Source organism: Neolamprologus multifasciatus, chromosome 7 (genome assembly GCF_963576455.1).
Source record: "Neolamprologus multifasciatus chromosome 7, fNeoMul1.2, whole genome shotgun sequence".
Lineage (NCBI taxonomy): Eukaryota > Metazoa > Chordata > Actinopteri > Cichliformes > Cichlidae > Neolamprologus > Neolamprologus multifasciatus.
The window spans coordinates 37,917,231-37,935,905 of NC_140445.1; the positions used below are offsets into that span (position 1 = coordinate 37,917,231).

General features: G+C 39.9%; 2 protein-coding genes across 2 annotated transcripts in view; both read right to left on the minus strand.

The window, feature by feature from the left end:
* Positions 1-4,423: 4,423 nt before the first annotated feature.
* Positions 4,424-18,675, minus strand: part of LOC146514766 (leukemia inhibitory factor receptor-like) — a 29,819-nt gene continuing 15,567 nt past the window's right edge. Inside the window, exons 9-17 of the mRNA XM_085166275.1 lie at positions 10,390-10,451; positions 9,919-10,141; positions 9,319-9,498; positions 9,137-9,238; positions 8,899-9,057; positions 8,097-8,225; positions 7,902-7,995; positions 7,739-7,805; positions 4,424-7,560 (exon numbers count right to left, since the gene is read on the minus strand). Coding sequence (XP_085022401.1) covers positions 7,186-7,560; positions 7,739-7,805; positions 7,902-7,995; positions 8,097-8,225; positions 8,899-9,057; positions 9,137-9,238; positions 9,319-9,498; positions 9,919-10,141; positions 10,390-10,451 — 1,391 coding nt within the window. The 3' untranslated portion in view covers positions 4,424-7,185. The remainder of the gene's footprint in view (positions 7,561-7,738; positions 7,806-7,901; positions 7,996-8,096; positions 8,226-8,898; positions 9,058-9,136; positions 9,239-9,318; positions 9,499-9,918; positions 10,142-10,389; positions 10,452-18,675) is intronic.
* Positions 11,500-17,493, minus strand: LOC146514767 (leukemia inhibitory factor receptor-like). The gene is made up of 5 exons (XM_085166287.1): positions 16,616-17,493; positions 12,921-13,066; positions 12,679-12,829; positions 12,328-12,591; positions 11,500-12,229 (listed from the first exon to the last, which is right to left on the minus strand). The coding sequence occupies exons 1-5, from the start codon at positions 16,677-16,679 to the stop codon at positions 11,988-11,990; spliced, it is 867 nt and encodes a 288-aa protein (XP_085022413.1). The 5' UTR covers positions 16,680-17,493; the 3' UTR covers positions 11,500-11,987.

Here is an 18,675-nt window from a genome sequence, read left to right on the forward strand (position 1 = left end):
AGCTGCTCTGCTCTGTGTTGGTACAGGGCATTGACGATGATAACAGTGGCTGGATTATATTCTTAAACTTAGTTACAGCGCTTTCAGAAAGACATCTACTTTGATAAAGTCCACTCTCCACTGCTGCGTAATCAATTATTGTAAATGTAAATGTTATCAAGAAATGATCAGACAGGAGAGGGTTTTCAGGAAACACTGTTAAATGTTCAGTTTCTATGCCATATGTTAAAACAAGATCTAGAGTGTGATTAAAGTGGTGGGTGGGTTCTTTTACATTTTGAGAGAAACCAATTGAGTCTAACAACAGATTAAATGCCATGTTGAGGCTGTCATTTTTAGCATCTACATGGATGTTAAAATCACCCACAATAATTATTTTATCTGAGCTCAGAACTAAATTAGATATAAAGTCTGAGAAATCAGACAGAAACTCTGTGTAAGGCCCAGGTGGACGATAGATGATAACAAGTAAGACTGGTTTCTGAGTTTCACAGCTGGGGTGGACAATGCTAAGCATCAGGCTTTCAAATGAATTAAAAGTCTGTCTTGGTCTTTCATTAATTAATAGACTGGTGTGAAAAATTGCTGCCACACGACCCCCTCGACCTGTGCTTCGAGATTTCTGGTAGTTAGAATGACTCGGGGGTGTTGATTCATTTAAACTAACATAATCATCCTGCTGCAACCAGGTTTCTGTAAGGCAGAGTAAATCAATTTGTTGATCAATTATTAAGTCATGTACTAACAGAGACTTGGAGGAGAGAGACCTAATATTTAATAATCCACATTTCACTGTTTTACTCTTTGGTTCAGATGTGGATACTGTATTGTTCTTTCTTTGTGATTGTTTAAGTTGTTTGTTGCTGGTTTTTAGTTTGTTTTTTGTCTTTTTGGAAGCAGACACAGTCTCTATGGAGATGGGTTTTTGGGGGGGTAGCAGGAGGAGAGAAGCTGCAGAGAGGCGTGTAAGACTGCAACTCTGCTTCCTGGTCCCAACTCTGGATAGTCATGTTTTGAGGGGTTTAATAAATTTGTCGATATTTCTAGAAATGAGAGCTGCTCCATCCAAAGTGGGATGGATGCCATCTCTCCTAACAAGACCAGGTTTCCTCCAGAAGGTTTGCCAATTATCTATGAAGTCCACATCGTTTCTGGGACACCACTCAGACAGCCAGCAATTTAAGGAGAACATGCGGCTAAACATGTCACTCCTGGTCTGATTGGGGAGGGGACCAGAGAAAACTACAGAGTCCGACATTGTTTTGGCAAAGTTACACACCGATTCAATATTGATTTTAGTGACCTCCGATTGGCGTAACCGGGTGTCATTACTGCCGACGTGAATTATGATTTTATTGAATTTACGTTTACCCTTAGCCAGCAGTTTTAAATTTCCTTCAATGTCGCCTGCTCTGGCCCCTGGAAGACAATTGACTATGGTTGCCGGTGTCTCTAGCTTCACATGTCTGAGAACAGAGTCACCAATTACCAGAGTTTGACCCCCGGCGGGTGTGTCACCGAGTGGGGAAAAACGGTTAGACACACGAACGGGTTGGTGGTGTACCTGGGGCTTCTGTTTAGGACTACGCTTCCTTCTCACCGTTACCCAGCCTTTCCCCAGCTGCTTGGGGTCTGCCGGGGAACAGCTAGCGGGGCCTACGCTATCTTCGGCTGCACCAGCTACAGGGGCCTGGCTAGCTAAGGGTGAGAGCAGGGTGCAAAGCCGAGTCTCCAATTCAGTAATCCTGGCCTCCAGAGCTGCAAATATGCTACATTTGTTACAGATATCATTACTGCTAAAGGAGGCCGAGGAGTAACTAAACATCTGACACAATGAGCAAGAAAGTGCAGAAGGGACAGGTGAAGTAGCCATGGTGCTAACGGGTCGGCTACGAGCTAAGCTAGCGAAACAGTACAGAGACAGTGAGTGAATACTATAAATTAGGTAGTGAGTACACAGAAAGTGTGCTTCGGATGAAGCACGTGAAGATTATACTGTGAAAAAAGAATGTATTTAAAAGTTGTTAATTAAACTGCTAAGCAAATAAGCTACTCAGAAACACCACTGTGTTTGAGCAGGAACAGGAAGCGATACTATACCACAGAGCGAGCGAGCGAACACCAAGTGACAGCCTTGGTGTTCGCTCGCTTCAACTGAACCTTGTATAGTAATGTAACAGTAAAATTATATTTTAACATATCTAGAATAAAAAAAATCTTCTAATCTAAATTCTAATTCAAATCTGGTATGTAGGACACAAGGAAACAAATCCTACTCTCTGTTGCCTACATGGTAGAGGGTGACTTTGCCTCCATACCAAAACAGTCAAATGAGAACAGTTAGGGTTTACAGTAGGATTCAGCAGGTGGGGAACACTATGATCTCTGTAGTGGCTCAGCAAAGGGAACATATTGAGAAGTTAATAATTAAGTTAGAATTCAGCAAATTAAGCAAATTCTCTTCTACACTTGACGTAACCTAAATCTGACCATGAGTACCACAGCCACTGTGCACCAGTCCAACAGAGCTTTACTGTGAGCTCACCACATTAATGCAAGCTAACCTGTTTATCTTTAACAAAACTACACAGAATCTTAATGCTACATTTCAATAAAACTGAGCAGAAACTTCACGGTGTGGGTTTCTATGCCTGAGCAGCTCTTGTAGGCCATCACTTTTGTCCTTCAAAATCACTGCCTAAACAGTGAATTAACTTTTTTTTAGTTTGATTACATACTTACATTGCATAAGAGTTTATTCACAAGAGTGTAACAAAGATCCATAGATAATTTCTCTGCTGTTGGCTAACCGCAGCTAACAGATAAAAACAGCAGTTCTTTCTGACAGAAAAGTTCAGGATATTCTCAACAACTAACTTCAGTATTAATATCATCTGTCAGAAGTGAGTCTCACTGACACATCATCAGCCCATCCAGTAAAACTGCTTTTGGTTAATTTGTTTGCCTGTTTTATTTTCTCTTTTTAAATCTTTTTATGACTTGTAATCTTATGTGCAGCACTTTGTGATTCTGTCTTGAAAGGTGCTATATAAATAAAAATTTATTTATTTATTATTGTAAACAGTGGAATGACAGCCTACCCGGTCCAACAAAGAGCTTCAGGGTGGATCAGGTCGGGAGCAATTTTGCTGTCTCGAACTACAGATGAACACTGGCCAGTTTTGGGGGTAACTCTGGGATAAAAGTGTATAATACTGACAAATATTTAACTGACAAAGATCCAGTTTATTATTTAGTGCTGATATTATTCAGATATGTTAAAATATTGTGCATATACAAACATTACTGGAAATACACCACAGAAAAACACACAGTACGAGCCTCCTCAGATTTCAGCATTTCAGACCATTAAAGTTGCTTTTTTTTTTCCTGTCAGTTTTAGCTGAAGTTTCATGGCCAGTGAGCAACTGTTTACCTGTAATTGCACACACACGGGGGCATAGTGGCATGTGGCTAGCACTGATGGATCGCAGTGGGTACTCTCTCGTACGCCAGCTTCCTTCTACAGTTCAAAGGGTGGATATGGTCGGGTTTAGTGGTTATTCTAAATGACCCGCAGGTGTGAATGTGAGTGTTTATGGTTGTCTCTCTTTCTGTCTTAGGCTATGTCCACACGTACCCGGGTATTTTTGAAAACGCAGATTTTTCTATGCGTTTGCACCTTTCGCCCACACGTAAACGGCGTTTTCGGTCACTGAAAACTGAGATTTTTAAAAACTCCGGCCAGGGTGGATATTTTCTAAAACTCAGTTTTTGCATTCACATGTGGACGACAAAAACGGAGAAAACGCAGGGTCAAAGGTGTGCGCCACATTATCGTTTCAGTGAAATGAATTTCTACAATACTGTTACTGTTAATTGTACTCTCTGCAGTGTTTAAATGCTTACATATACACACACAGTTACTGTCCCTCCACACATACAACTCTGTTCTGCTTCTATGCCCCAGCTTTGTTTACTATTTCCCACAGAGGCTTCTAGACTTCTGATTGGCCAACATTTCTACATGGTTAGGAATATATCGCCACCTGTTGCTTTGGCATGTTCCTAGCAGCGTTTTCCTTCATTTCTGCCTTTACATGTGGACGGGATTATTTTTTTAAACTAAATCGGAAAATCTCAGTTTTCAAAAATACCGGTGTACGTAGCCTTAGCCCTTTGACAGACTGGCAACCTGTCCAGTGTGTGCGCTGCCTCCCGCCCTGTAGCAACTAGGATAGGCTCATGCCCCCCTATGACTTCGATAAGCAGAATAGAATGTAATATATGGCTGTACACAGATGTTTTCAGATATGTGTTGCTGATCTTTAACTTTAAACATTTATTTTTAGCCAACATTTATTTGCTGCAACATCAAAGTGGTGTCACAGCTTGACTTAGCTGTAGACTTCAGTTACTTTGGGATGGTTTTAAACTTTGTTTTCTGTTAACACTAAAAGTGCTTTTAAAGGGGTATTTTGCTTACAACTTTTTTTATTGGTGTGTTTCCAGGATTTTCTAAAAGGTGTTGCACAACAACAATGAAGTATGGCCAGGGGACACTTAATGGGCATGCCAGCCTTTTATGATCTTGAGGAATAGTAGGGGCTCAAAAAAATGAATATTTAGTCTGTTCATTAACAATATATCTGGCTCAGTTGTAAGAATGATTAATAAGAAGTTTGTGGGCTGAAAATTATTTAATGATATTTATCTCTAATGGTCATGAATAGAAACACCAAAAAAATTTAAATTTCAGATGATAGTTTCCCTTTAGTGGCCTCAACTGAATGGGCTAAAATATCTCTCCCCCTTGTCACTCCGCCCAGGCAGAGTGACAAGGGGGAGAGAAAACAACCATAACAAATGTAACCTCACGGGGCCGGCCGGGCAGACACAGGGATCATGACATGTGGTACATCGCCCAATAAGTGGTAAATGTAATTGTATACAGTACTGGTAAATGACACATTCCAGCATTTCCGGAAGACACATGAAAGGCAACTAATTTTATTGAGATTGTTTTTCTTTGTTAGCCTTTTTATATACCCCCTGACAACAGCTAACAAGTGTTGGGTGCCTTAGCTACTCTGCTGTAATTAAAGCAATTTGTGCCTTTAGCTATTGGTGATAAAATAAGTGATAATAAAAGTGGAAAGAATCAGGACATGCACTAAGAGTAGAGGTACCTCAGAAATACGCTTAATTATATCCTTATATAGTGTTTGATACACATGCATGTTACAACCCAGCTCAAAAGCCGCAACACAAAAAAGGAGACAAATACCATAGTGTTAGTGAGAAGAGTTTTTTCTTAAAATGGTATACCAGGTTGGCTAAAATGGCTGGTGCCACCACGGCAAAGACAAGTGAGCACCCTGGAAGCTTGCCTCAGGTATGCTTTTATCCACACCTGACTAGGTGTGGCCAATTAGCACCAGCTGAACACATTGAGGAGATTAGGGGCTGCAGAGGGACGTAACAATGCAATCATCAACACGACAGGTCACACAGTCTTCCTGGTGCTGTACTGTTTCTCTCCAAATGAACAGACTTTGAAGGTAACCAGACACAATCAAAGCATTAAAAAAACACTTCTTGTTTGAAGCTTCTTGTTTTATTAGTTTACAGCATTGGTTCAAAGGTGATTTCTTGGTTCTTACAGACAGTGATCAACAGCAAAGACCTCTCAACAGCTACAGGAAATATTCACATTTTTTAATAAGGTAGGACACACATAATCAACCGGTCGTTACTGAAGTCCTCTCTTCATTGTTCATTATTTATTTGCTTCAATATGATGAGTTGAGTTTCCGTGGTGATGGCACAGAGATTCAGACACGTCATTAAAGTAAAAATGCAAACAACTGTAACTTGTACAGACTTTGCTGTCAGGTTTGCAGAGATTCAACACAGAAAAATAATTCAGGCTTTAGAGGGGCTTCTCGCAAATGTCTGACTCAGTGGAACGTCTACATTTAAAGAAATTTTTAGAATTTCTTAGAGATTGGTTAGCAATGCCCTAGGAACCTCTAGGAAAAACTATGTATTCACTGACAAAGGTCACTGAATGTCACAAACTTAAATCAAGTGCAGGTTTTTGCAGTCTCTCATAATTTGCATGGAAGATGCTGAGCTGGCTGCAAACACTCACCATTTACTCTCTGAGTAAACAGAAACAGAAAAATGTTCCCTTATAAAGTAAAATGTTAAATGTGATGATCACATTAGTAAGACAAAGCCTTTACTTAGAAGGTGAAGAATCTCCATTTCCAGTTTGTGGCACAGTTTTCACGGTTTCATTACAGTTCAGAGAGCAGTTAACAAGTTATTTCTAGATAAGTTCCATGCAAACTTCTGGCAACCGATTTCTTGTCAACTGACAGTCAGGGAGCACACATTTTTCCATAGCGACCAGTGGTTGTACTCTGATGTGTCCCTAGTATTGTGGGACAGAGCCCTTAAAAATTAAGTACCTTGAGGGATACAATGTCCCGTTATGAGAGCAGCGTTTCCAGACTAAATTCAAATAATGCCCATATGGTGCCACTTGGACACCAACAAGAGAAACCTGTCCTTTTCATGTCTTAAAGAGAGCTTGATGTGAACCAGCCACAGGAATGACACAGTAGTGTCCGAAACAAACAGACCCCAAAGGTTCAACAGCAGCATCTTAGAGCAGTGGTTTTCAAACTCGCCATTCATACTGTATGTGTCACTGATGTGGTGACAAACAAAATAAATTTGCAGGGCACAAAGTCTTTGAAAACCACTAACGCTCTGGTCCACTAACATAATTGGCTAACAACAAACCACTAGGATTATAATTCAGGTGTGAGTGTGTGAGCATCTAAACAGAAAAGCTTTAATGCCAAAATGTACTCCTAGGATCTCATTTGAAAGGAAACATCTTCTATTTTCTGAAAATGTGCCTGTTTAGTGTGTGAATGAAACTAAACTCAACACCTTAGCTGAGTTGCTGATGACCTGGTGGATGAAGCTAACCAACTATGCAGTAGTTAACGATGCATAAAGTGCCTGAATTAGGCTTAAATATGTTCACATATGCAGCAGTTAGTTGGATGTCTTCTGTGGTAGCAAAATGTACGTGGACACACAGGATATGGGACTGTTTGGGTACTCCTCTAACTCAGTTGTGGTAAAGGTCTCATCAAGACTCTGAGGCTAGTATCCACTAAAGCTTCTGATGAAAGGTATTCCTTCATGGACCTCGGGCCCTGATTTGAATTCCCGGTCCACACTTTGCATTACCAGGTTGTACGATGGGTTGTACGACGGATTAGGAAATACGCCATTGATTGGGAAAGATGGCAAGCCTGGCTGAGATGTGAGGCCTGTAGTGGGTAAAGTGAGACATGGCTGGGATTTCTTCAGAGGCTTATTGTAGTAACCTTTGGGAGTCTGAGAGAAGGTAAAAGGCTTGTAGTCCTGGTCAACAACAGGCTGTGGTAGTCTGAATTGATTATGTAGTTCAGGAACATCCCAGACCTCTCTGTAGTGACTCTGATCAAAATGAAGACGATGACTCGTATGTTCACCCTCAAAAACAGAGAAAATGACATCACATTCACAGGAAAGATATCTTGGTGCATAGAGATTAGGATAATGCACTATACAAGGAAATCAACAAATAACTGAATAGTAGACTATCCTGATGTATAGATGCATCATTAGCTGGCCAATGCTACATGATATAGTACTGGCCATCTCAACTTACTGGTAATGTCAGCCACTGGTCGGTCAGCACTGGCTTTGGGATTGGAGGATAGACTTTGTGCTTGATGCTGTTGGGTCAAAGAATGCATCAAAATTTAAACAAAAACAATGATTGGAAGCAAAAGTGGACAATATTTCACAGAAAATAAATGTGCATTGCTTACCATGCCCAGTGTCTGTAGCAGATAATTGTGCTGACAGACAGAATAAGAAAAACTGCTCCCAGGGATGTCAAGATCAGCATTATCAGTTGATCAGCTGGTGAAAACAATAAATCTCATCAAGTAAATCAAAGAAAATGACAAATGTTGACAGTCTTACTAAAGAAAATAGTCCACATGGGAAAATAATTAACCTACCCGGGGGATTCAAGGTGACATTGATGGATGTATTACCACAAAGTCCAAATGCTGTTGATGCTGTCACCGTGAAGGTGTACGTACTGATGTTCAGGTTCTTTGCAGTGAGGCTGGTGGCTCCAGGATCATCTAAATCAACACAGAGTGACCGCCATTATTACAACATAAATATATGTTTACGATCATCGGGCAACACTGGAGACTTACTTGATTCATCTCAGTCACAAGCTAATTTTTGTGTGTGGAGAAACAAAACCAAGACTTTGTTATCAGAAGAAAAACTTAATAGTGTGATTAAGTGTGTCATCGTCCGAGTGACAATCAATTTGTAAACGACACGTCGGCAACATGTTTCAGTTAACACCTTAATACTACAAAAGATGCAAGAAAAAACTTGATCTACACCAAATCAGTTGAAGACGTAATTTTTGACAAGTTTTAGTATAAAAGACTTTCAAACGAATCTGATATTTTCTGCCACCAATTTGAAGAGTTATAGCCCTTAATATTTCATCCAATTACAACCATAAAACAGGCATGGTTTCTTTTACGTTTGTGCCACAAGGGGTTGTTATTTCCATTTGTTAGATCTGGCATTATTAACAGTTTCTAAGTCCAAGATAATGGAAAAGTGTGGGATCATGGTCAAATTAACCCAATAAAATCATCATATGCCAGGAGGTAAACACTAACGATGGATTAAAATCAGCTAACAGAGCATCTATGAAAAAGTGCTGATCCTGTGCTTAATGTCCAGACTGAAATCTTAGCTGGCCTGAGGGAGTATGCCTTCATACTGTACCTGTGCTCACGTTAAAAACATTCCCGCTCTTGTCCTGGTAGTAGAGAATATATCCATGGATGGAAGCAGTCTGCTTTTCCAGAGGTGTGGGCTCCCAGGATACCTCAACAGCCGAGTCTTCCTGTTTGTATTTGAGTTTAAACAGCTCGCCTCCTATTTCTGGAAAGATGTGACATGCATGAAATACACTGCTGATTGAACCATCACATTTTGTGAGAAATCACTGAATCAGTCTTACTGGTCTCTCTGATGTAGCCCTCTCTTCTCTGTAGTAGCACCGCAGCTCCCTCAGTGCAGGCGTATATGGACAGCAGGTATCTCCGACCATCTTCAAAGTTCTCTGGAACAACAAAAGGAGCTGTGCTGAAACAGATGCAAATATGATCTGCAACAGTTTTGTAGGCAAAGATGAGAACGTACTTGAAAAAATTGTGGTACGAGTTCTGTTGGGAGACACTTTCATCCACTCGAAGGAGCAATTACCGAAGATTGGACACCAGTCCACTATGTAGCCACAGCTGGCGTTAACACTATCAGGCCAGGACAGGAAGAAGCTACCATTGCTGCCACTGATCCAGGAGGTCTTCACCTTGGACTTATCTGAAAAATACTCTTTAAAATTAGATTTTACAACATACTCCATGTAAAAAAGGAAGAGGTTAAATCAGTATATATAGTTAAACCTTGAAAATTTTCCATGGGTTTCAAAAGCAGTTTAATGCACTTTTAAGGCATTTGGCTTCCCTTCGCAGACCAATAAAATGTGCAAAAATGTACATACTCATCATGATATATAGAATGGATATATAGAATATAAACACAACAATTATAAATTTGTATACTTATAATACATATAATCCCAATCATGTGATCATGAAAACTGCTATTCCTTTTCTGCATTAGTTTGGAAAACCCTTTGCTTACAGGCTTCTGCACAGATTAGATAAAATCAAACCTCTTCCCCAAATGGAAATCAAAGTGAGCTTATCTGTAATGTGTGGTGCTCTGTTAGCTTCATACCTAGATTGCGGCGGGGAATGATGATGGTCGATGGTGATGAGCTGCCGTTTATGTTTCTAGCCGTGACAGTGACCATGTGCTCCTCACTGGGGTCCAGCGTGAGTGTAAGACTGTGATTGCTTCTGGACACGTTGGTTTGGTTTGACTGATTTTTGTCTTTGGTCTTTGCCCAGGACACTTTGTAGTCAAAGATTTCTCCATGGCTCTGATTGGTCAGTGGCACCTGTGGAGAAGTAACATCAAGACCTGAAATGGTAACAGTGTCCTCTGAAACATCACTTTCTAACTGTATAAGATGTTGCACTGATATTTTTTCAAATAGGTTTATTAAAGATATGTTTTTATTGCATCAAGTTGTGAGGCAAAAAATGAATCCAACATGCAAGTACCAAAAGCTCTAGTTTTTCTAAAGACCACTTGAGGCTGTCTTGAGGCCTCATAAAAGCCTTGTAAAAGCCAACTTGGACTCACCTTCCAGGAGATTACAGTCTGGTCTTCCTTCACCTTCATCCACACATCAAGAGCATCTGGAACTGTGGTGCAACCAGACAAACAACATCTGTTACATTCACACATTTTTAAAGTCTTTTCTCTTAAAAAACAACAAAAAAACAACTTACCATCACCCTTTGTGTGGATTTTTACACTTTTGCTCCAGTTACCCCATTTCCAGAAATGCTGTGCTGTTCCACATCGGACCCTCACGTCATAGTCCCAGTGTGGTATCAAGTCCTTGATGACTGCAGTTGTGAGGCCAACTCCAAAGTTTTCAGTCTGGAAACATTGCAAAGACAAGAATTATGTTAGCTGACTTCAGTGGAGACTTTTACTTTGAAAAGCCAATACCTAAGGTTTCTTTTTTTTAATCTACTCACTTTGGTATTAGAGTTTCCATCGCTGACATCTACTTGGCATGTGAGGTTGAGATTACTGTACTTCTTCACAGTCCAGCTCCATTTCAGATTGATGTTTCTGGGGTTCACAGTTGAAGCCGCTACTTCTTCTGGAGCGACCATGCGAACTGAAATAAGAGATCACAACAATCAGCTGATCTTAAGGATTAAAAATAGTCATTTTAACCTCTTTCTTTTAAGCTTTACCTCTTTTGGTCAGGTTTGCCTTGTCATGGATCTCAAGCTTTCCCAGCCGATTAGTTGCTGTTAAGGTCCAGTTCCTCTCAACTGCATCCACCTTTACTTTTTGCGAGCATTTACCTGAACGTCCATTGATGCATGAGCTAAAATGTAAAAAATGTACACTGTTTAAATATTTACAAGTAAATAAATACAGAGGCTAGCAGGACTACACATTCACTAAGAAGCAAAGTAAGAGTACATTTCAAATTTGTCATTGACTGAACTCCTTATTGCTTAATCAATAATGTTTGGTGCTTTAAAGTTTAGTTTATAGATCCCAAAATGTTTTTGCTTCGATGGTCTTTTAAATCAGAGCATTTCTCTCAACTGCTTGAAACTACTTTGTAGGTGTACTGTGTGCAGTTTTCACTGCAAATCATATAAAGTGAAATTAAAGAAGAATAGCCCTGAAAAACAACTCCACTATGATTTCATCAAGGACGTTCTCTTTGTGACTCACTTTGACTTTTGACCTATATGGCATTACATACTGTGAGAAGCATAACTACTGTTTATTCCATAATTAATCAATTTGTTTTTTGGACTATGTTTATTCTGGGCACTTTATTTTAGTTTTCAAATAATGTGTTAACCATCTCTGCGTGTGTGTGTGTGGCTTATGCTTGGATATGCATGGATTTTACAACGGAGAGTGGGGCACTTTAAAAGGGAATGTTTTGACAAGGCCTGATATGTTGTAGATTTTTACTCTAACTAACTAACTCTAACTAAAAGTAGTAAACAGGGCAGCCTGTCTGTCTGTGATTGCATTGTAGTCTGCATGCTCTCGCAGTAGAGCACTTTGCTTCCTGACTACTATTTTTTGAGGGTTTTTTTTTCAATAAACCATCCTGCAATTGAAGTTGCATAGCAAGTGCTCATTTTTGTAACTTCTGACTACAGATCATCTAGATCATCTAAAAGTACGGTTCATCAACTTTTTGTTCTTCTAAATTTGAAACGGTCTGCATTGATTTTTAACAAGGTGTCCAGTAAGTGCACACCTTGAGATTGTAGATATATTAGGGGTGGTTGGGTCTTATTATACCTTCCTTGGAGCTGATATGTTCTTTCCATTGCAGGATGTTCGTTTGCTGCCCTTCCTACGTTCCAAAAACAATCGATTGATTCCAGATTCCGGGTTTCACACTTAAGATCACTGTCATCAGGAGGGTCTAAGATTGTGCCAAATACCAGGAAAAACAGAAAAACCAACATTTATTTACAAGATCAATTTGAGAAACCACAATCTCAAATGCTACATCATACTTACAGCTGGCATGAAAACTGACTCTGTTGATGTTTCCTTTGGTTGTTTCACATATTACTTCACTCCAGTTTTCTGATTCTTGGTCCAGGTGAACAGTCAGGGAGTGCACATGTTCACTGATCTTTGTAGTTGTTACATTAGTGCCTTTGTAGTCATATAGAAGCATTGTTTTAATACTTTCCCCGTCTGGCACCATGCAGCAGAATGTGGCTGTGCTGCCCACCTCCAATATTTGGTCTCTTGGGAGAACCAGTATTTCACCCTGGTCTGAAGAAGCACAGTGATTAGAATAAACAAGACTGTAAAGTGTTTAAGAATCATAAAAAGATCAAATGATTTGAACTTAATATTAACCAGGTAGCGTCTTCTCCATCCATGGGCTTGATTGCTTGTTGTACTGGGACCTGAGCCGGACTGAATGGCGAGCACACTGCGATGGTAAATGGGAAATCCATTTCCAGGAATGAGTAGATCCTAAGTGTGCAGGTGCCACAAAAACTTCACCCTACAACATTATCATAAACACATTAGAGCAACAGCTTTTTGTTTGGAGGCTACAGAAGTGAGGATTATAGTTACCCATAATAATCTCTTACATTGTGTTCAGGTTTGTCTGCTATGAGAAGCTGCAGCTCGTACACGAGCCCATCTCGTACCACAGAGCAAGAAGGATCATATTCCCACTTTAACAGGAAACTGTCGTAGTCAAGAGTCACATTCTGAGGTCCACAACGCAAAACACCTAAAGGAAGTGACCACAGGACATTTTATGGTTAAAGTGAACTGAACAATTCTTCACAGTCATCGTTGGGCTATTTGAACAGCAGTCAGTGAGGACACAGCCAGTGGTGCCAATAGTGTCGTCACTGCCCAGGCATCAAATACTGATGTTTTGGTAAAGACTTTGTTGCCAAAAATGGAGTTCATCTATTCTTCATTCTTCTTCATTTCTTCACATCCTTAAAAGGTGAGTCAATTCCCATAGATGTGTCACCCTGTTCAAATGCCCAGCTTTACAGCAAAACATGTTTATGGCCTCATACAATTTTTTTTTTTTTTTTTTTTTTTTGCGGCAACTGTTTAAGTTGTATTAAGACTCCTTATTATACGTTTCAGGCCCATTTTGACTAGCAAATGGGTCCAAATAGGACACTAGTTCTCTCTTGCCTCAGCTAATTCAAGTAGATTTATCTGTTCTCCGTGCTGAGGCTCAACCTGCTTTCATCTGTGAAAAGAACAGGTTGTCAGAATGTCCATCACTGGCAATCTATGGCAGATGCCACTCGGACGTGACAATGGATAACCACCCTAATGAAGTCAGTTTCTGATTGTTTGATGAGAAAGATTCACTGCCTCTCTTCCTTACTCCCACTCATCTCTGCTATCATCCACTCTTCACTCACCACCGGTATCGTTTCCTCCTTATTCAAGATTGCTTCTGTCACTCCCATACTGAACAAACCTTCTTTAGACCCTAACAACTTTAACAACCTAAGTCTGATTTCTAATCTAATAAGTAGTTGCAGTTCAACTTCATTCACACTTGGTTAATATATAACATCTACGAGAGATTTTTAATCTGGTTTTCGTTCATGTCACAGTACAGAAACTGCTTTACTTAAAGTCACTAATAATCTTCTAATCAGAGCTGACTCTGGTCATTTTCATACTTTTAGACCTGAGCTCAGCCTTCGACACCATCTTTCACTCACTTTCAGACTTTCCTCTCTTGGCATCTCTGACACACAGATATGATTGAACCCCTGGTTTCAATCATATCTCCTTGACCGCTCCCGCTGAAATCATTCTGCTCTCGTCTATTCCCGGTCACTTCTGGTGTACCCTAAGGCTCAGTCTTAGGCCCTCTTCTCTTCATAATATACATCCTCCCTCTAGGTACCATTTTCCGCAAATTTGATCTTCACTTTCACTGTTTTGCTGATGACACCCAGTTACATCTCTCCTGCAGATCTGATTCCTCCCTCCCACCTTCTTCCCTTACAGAATGTCTATCCGAATTAAAATCCTAGTTTACCTCTAATTTTCTAAAGCTCAATGAGGATAAAATTGAAATCCTCCTTATTGGCACCAAATCCAACCTTTTTGAAGGTGAACCATTTCTCACTCACTATCGATAACTGCACAGTTTTCCCTTCTTCTCAGGTTAAGAGCCTTGGTGTCACATTAGACAGTTCACTTTCCTACAAGTCTCACATCAATAATCTCACCTGTTCTGCCTATTTCCATCTACGCAACATTAACAGGTTACATCCTTCTCTTTCCACCCAGTCTACCTCCATTCTTGTCCACAGTCTTGTTACCTCCCGTATTGACTACTGCAATTCTCTTTTGCATGGTCTCCCCACAAAAATCCCTCCATAAGCTTCATCTGGTTCAGAACTCTGCTGCTCGCATTATCACCAGAACCCCGTCCTACCAGCACATCACCCCTGTTCTTCAGGAACTTCACTGGCTCCCAGTGAAATTGCAGATAATATACAAACTTCTTCTGCTCACCTTCAAGGCCATTCATAACCTCGCACCTCCTAACCTTTCTGACCTGTTAAGCACTACCATTCCTGCCCGCTTACTTCGACCTTCTTCTGTCCAGCTTTCTGTGCCTTCTTTCCGCCTCACCGCCATGGGAAGCAGAGCTTCTAGCTGCTCTGCTCCCAGGCTGTGGAGCTCTACCTCCAGATATAAGAAACATTGGTTCTCTCGCCCAGTTTAAATCTCAACTCAAAACCCATCAGTTCAAATCTGCATATTTGCTGTGAATCCACTGTTTGTTCATTTTATCCTGTGCTTTTGTTTTATTGTTCTTCATTGTGTCATTGTTATATTATGTGTTTTTATCTATGGTACAGTGTCCTTGGGTGTCTTGAACGGCGCTTTAAAAATAACATTATTATTATTATTATTATTATTATTACAGCAGTGGCATGCTGGAGGTCATTTTGTGGAGCTCTGACAGAGCTCATCCTTGCAGAAAGAAACAGATACAGGTCCTGCTGCTGGGCCCTGTCCAGCTGTCTTACCTGTCTCCTGAAATTTCCCCAAACCTTTCTGATTCCAAGATATTTCCTTTTTTTTTTTTTTTTTTTTTTTTTTTTTTGAGGGGGGTCACCATTGATCCAGCCACAAACTACATGTTTCATTTCCTTTGTGCTCCCTTCATAAATACTTAGATCAAATATTGCAGCCTACCCTGTCTAATTATACTGTTTAATACATTCCACATTCCTTTAATGCGTTTCTATTATTCTGTAATATTTTGTTATGCATATTTGTAATTTTTTAGATAATTTTTGTTTCCTTTCTTCTGTATTGTTCTATTATAATCTGCCTGTAAACAACATTTACATTTCACCTGTAAAAGCCACTCTTCTGTCAGTGATCAATTTTATGTTCTGTCACCCACCCATCGCTCTTTTAAAAAAAAAAAAAAAAAAAAAAAAAAAAATTTTCTGGGGGAACCTCAGAGGGCACAAATAGTTTAAAAGCCAGTTCACTAACTGGCCACTTGAGGGCTCTTCTCTATTTTTACACAATGACTGTTGAGAAAGTTGGAAGGAAGCATTTAAGAAGTTTCGCAAGGGAAGATGGGAAGTTAGAAGCTGACTGTCTGCATAAAGTATGTGGACATAAAGCAAGATAAAAAGGAAATCAATCATGCATTATTGTAGATGTTGAAGACATAGAGCTAACTGTTGGGTTTTCAGCCATCATAGCAGCAGAGCTTCAGGGGCAAACATCATAACCACTGCCATGATGCTGGTTTGTGAATTCTTGCTTTAAAGACAGTTCATCTAGTCATCAACCTCTTGGTTTTTCAAAGTGACCATATTTGGGCACACATGGACGTCTAGAATTTAGATTCTGTTCAATTACACCTGCAGAAAAATGTATAATTGTCAGATATTTGCATTTAAAAACAAACTGGGTCAAGAAATCCACACAAATTAGCAGCAGTAAAGCCTAGCAGGTAGCTCACAGTCAAAATAGCAATACTTCTAATAAGGCAAAGTGTAATCAAATTTAAACTGGTGGTTAGCAATTAGCAGCTAATGCTCACTGAAATCTGTAGTGTGTGGAAAGCATGATCCCCTGACACACCTTGTGTTTGTTATAAGAACAGGAAAAACTGCACATAAAAAATATCCTGCATGCACACCTGAGAGCATTTACTCATTGGAGCAGCTGAAACACAACATCTTCAATCAAGATTACTTTACATTCAGGTACTTTTCATACCTGCAGACTATTATGGGTTAGACGATGAAATACTCACTGTTTTCTTGTCCATCTTGTGTGCTCATTGTGGAGAGTGACAGCAGTAAAAACCATGCGATCATGATAATCTTGCCGTGTTTATTTCTTTGTAGAAAAAAAACTTCATGGATTGAGTCAAATGGTTGCCATAGCTGTGGTGATAAACATTTACAAATGGTTGTAAAGCAGGTTCCTGAGGCTTTCTTTATAGAAACAAAAAACCTTCACACACAAAACACTTTTGTGAGTTTTATTTGAAGACTCTGAAGAAAAAAGTCACAGTGGCAGTGTTAGATAACTCCCTGGAGTCGCTCTCCCTTCTCATGTAAGCTTTGGAAAATGATTTCAGTTCATGATTGTGAAATCCATGTGAGCTCCAGTACAGGAAACCGAGCAGTCGCGTTCTCGTAACTGTGACTCACAGCAGCAAGGTCAGACATTCCTCACTTGCTCTAAGATTGTTTTCAGACTTGAAACTGACTTTTTAGAAAAACACTAGTCAGAGAGAGAGAGAATCAGCCATCAGACTAAGGAAAACACTTGTTATCAGTGGTTCAGAACAGAAGCAGGGAGGGTTTTTTTCCAGGTAAACAAAAACAAAATGCCCGGATTAAATCTCTTAAACAGAGGCTTCTCGGATCTTGGTTAAGGATGAGATTTCTGTCAGTTCACCTATCAGTCAGTATGCTGCAGTTTTTCCAGTAATGAAAGGGAGGAACAGGAAGAAAGGAATACAAGGAAAATTGAAGATAAGGAAGCACAATAAGTGCTACATTAAACAATACTTCTTATTAAGAGGCTGTTACAAGCTTTTATGTACTCCTTTTGTTTGGCTTTCCTCCAACTCATCCCCTGACAGCAATAAAACTGACTCCCCTCCCCAATTCTGAGTAAAATCCTTTCTGCCTCACCCTGCCCTCTGCTTCCTGGAGTGTGGACATTGGTTGAACATGTCATTTGGAGCCAGTAAATTTGGACAGTAAATAAAAGTGTTGGGATGTGCCTGGAATGAGCTCTTAACAGTACAGTAGGACTCACATAGACTGCATAAATGGTGCTTCAGGTTTTTTCAGTCTTATTGTCACATGTGTATGAAATCAAATCACCTAGCCATGTAGTTTGCCTTCACAGACATTTGTGAAAGAGCTCACTGAATTGGTCTAATATAGGATGCTACTGTTGCAACATGTCAGTTTCCTCCCTGTTGAATACTAAGGAGTATGTGGTGTTACTGCAAAGCAGAAGTATTTATGAGCCACAGGAAGTTGCTGAAGTGCCTAAAAATCACCAATGCTCTGCTTACTCAGTGACTGCAGAGCTGCAAAACTTGCTGACATTAACATCAGCACAGAAACCCGGAGCCAGGGGCTTCATGGCATGAGTTTCCACGGTCAAGCAACTCGTTCAGGTGGTCAGGCACTTAATTTCTTCCATTCATCCATCCTTTCCTGCTTATCCAATTCAGGGTCGTGGCTTTAATGTTCCGTATACAGAAAATGACTGGAAGAAGACACTATGAATACATAAAGCATTTAATTAAATAAGGGGGGATTTTTAAACAGGAAAATAAAACCATAAATCATTAAATAAAATTTCATTTTGTGATTTTTTTTTTTTGTCTCTAATATGGTAATAATAAGATAATAACACAACAAAAACTACTGTTTACACACATACACACACTTCTTAGTCCATGCACAAAGCCACTTTTTAGTTGTCATGAGTGACTGTGAGAGGGAAAATTACCCGAGTCAGTTATCTAATGAAATTCCTCCTTTATCAGTCATTTGAACCAGATCGTAATGACAGGCTTAGTTTTGTTTTCATACAAAGACAACAAAGAAAAGGTTCAGGCTTTCCTTTTCCCACTAAACATCTAAAGAATTCCGTCCACTCCCTGTTTCCACTGAATTTTCATTTCGGAACCACACAGCACTCCAGAAATTCCAGAGAAGGCAAGTGAGTATGTGAGTTTATAATTGCAGTGTTGACTTTAAACTGAGCTACAAGCTGATCTGCAGCTGCACTGAGAGCCGCACTGAGTCACTGGTTTTACTAGACGTGTATTTAGCCACGTCT

What these genes read in the sequence shown, in the direction of transcription:
- LOC146514767 (XM_085166287.1), bottom strand. Translation starts at nt 16,679, where the DNA reads ATGATCGCATGGTTTTTACTGCTGTCACTCTCCACAATGAGCACACAA. An exon ending in CAGACAAACCTGAACACAAT is followed by an intron (nt 12,830 to 12,920) that starts GTAAGAGATTAT and finishes ATAATGTTGTAG; the next exon opens with GGTGAAGTTTTTGTGGCACC. An exon ending in AGTCAGTTTTCATGCCAGCT is followed by an intron (nt 12,230 to 12,327) that starts GTAAGTATGATG and finishes GCACAATCTTAG; the next exon opens with ACCCTCCTGATGACAGTGAT.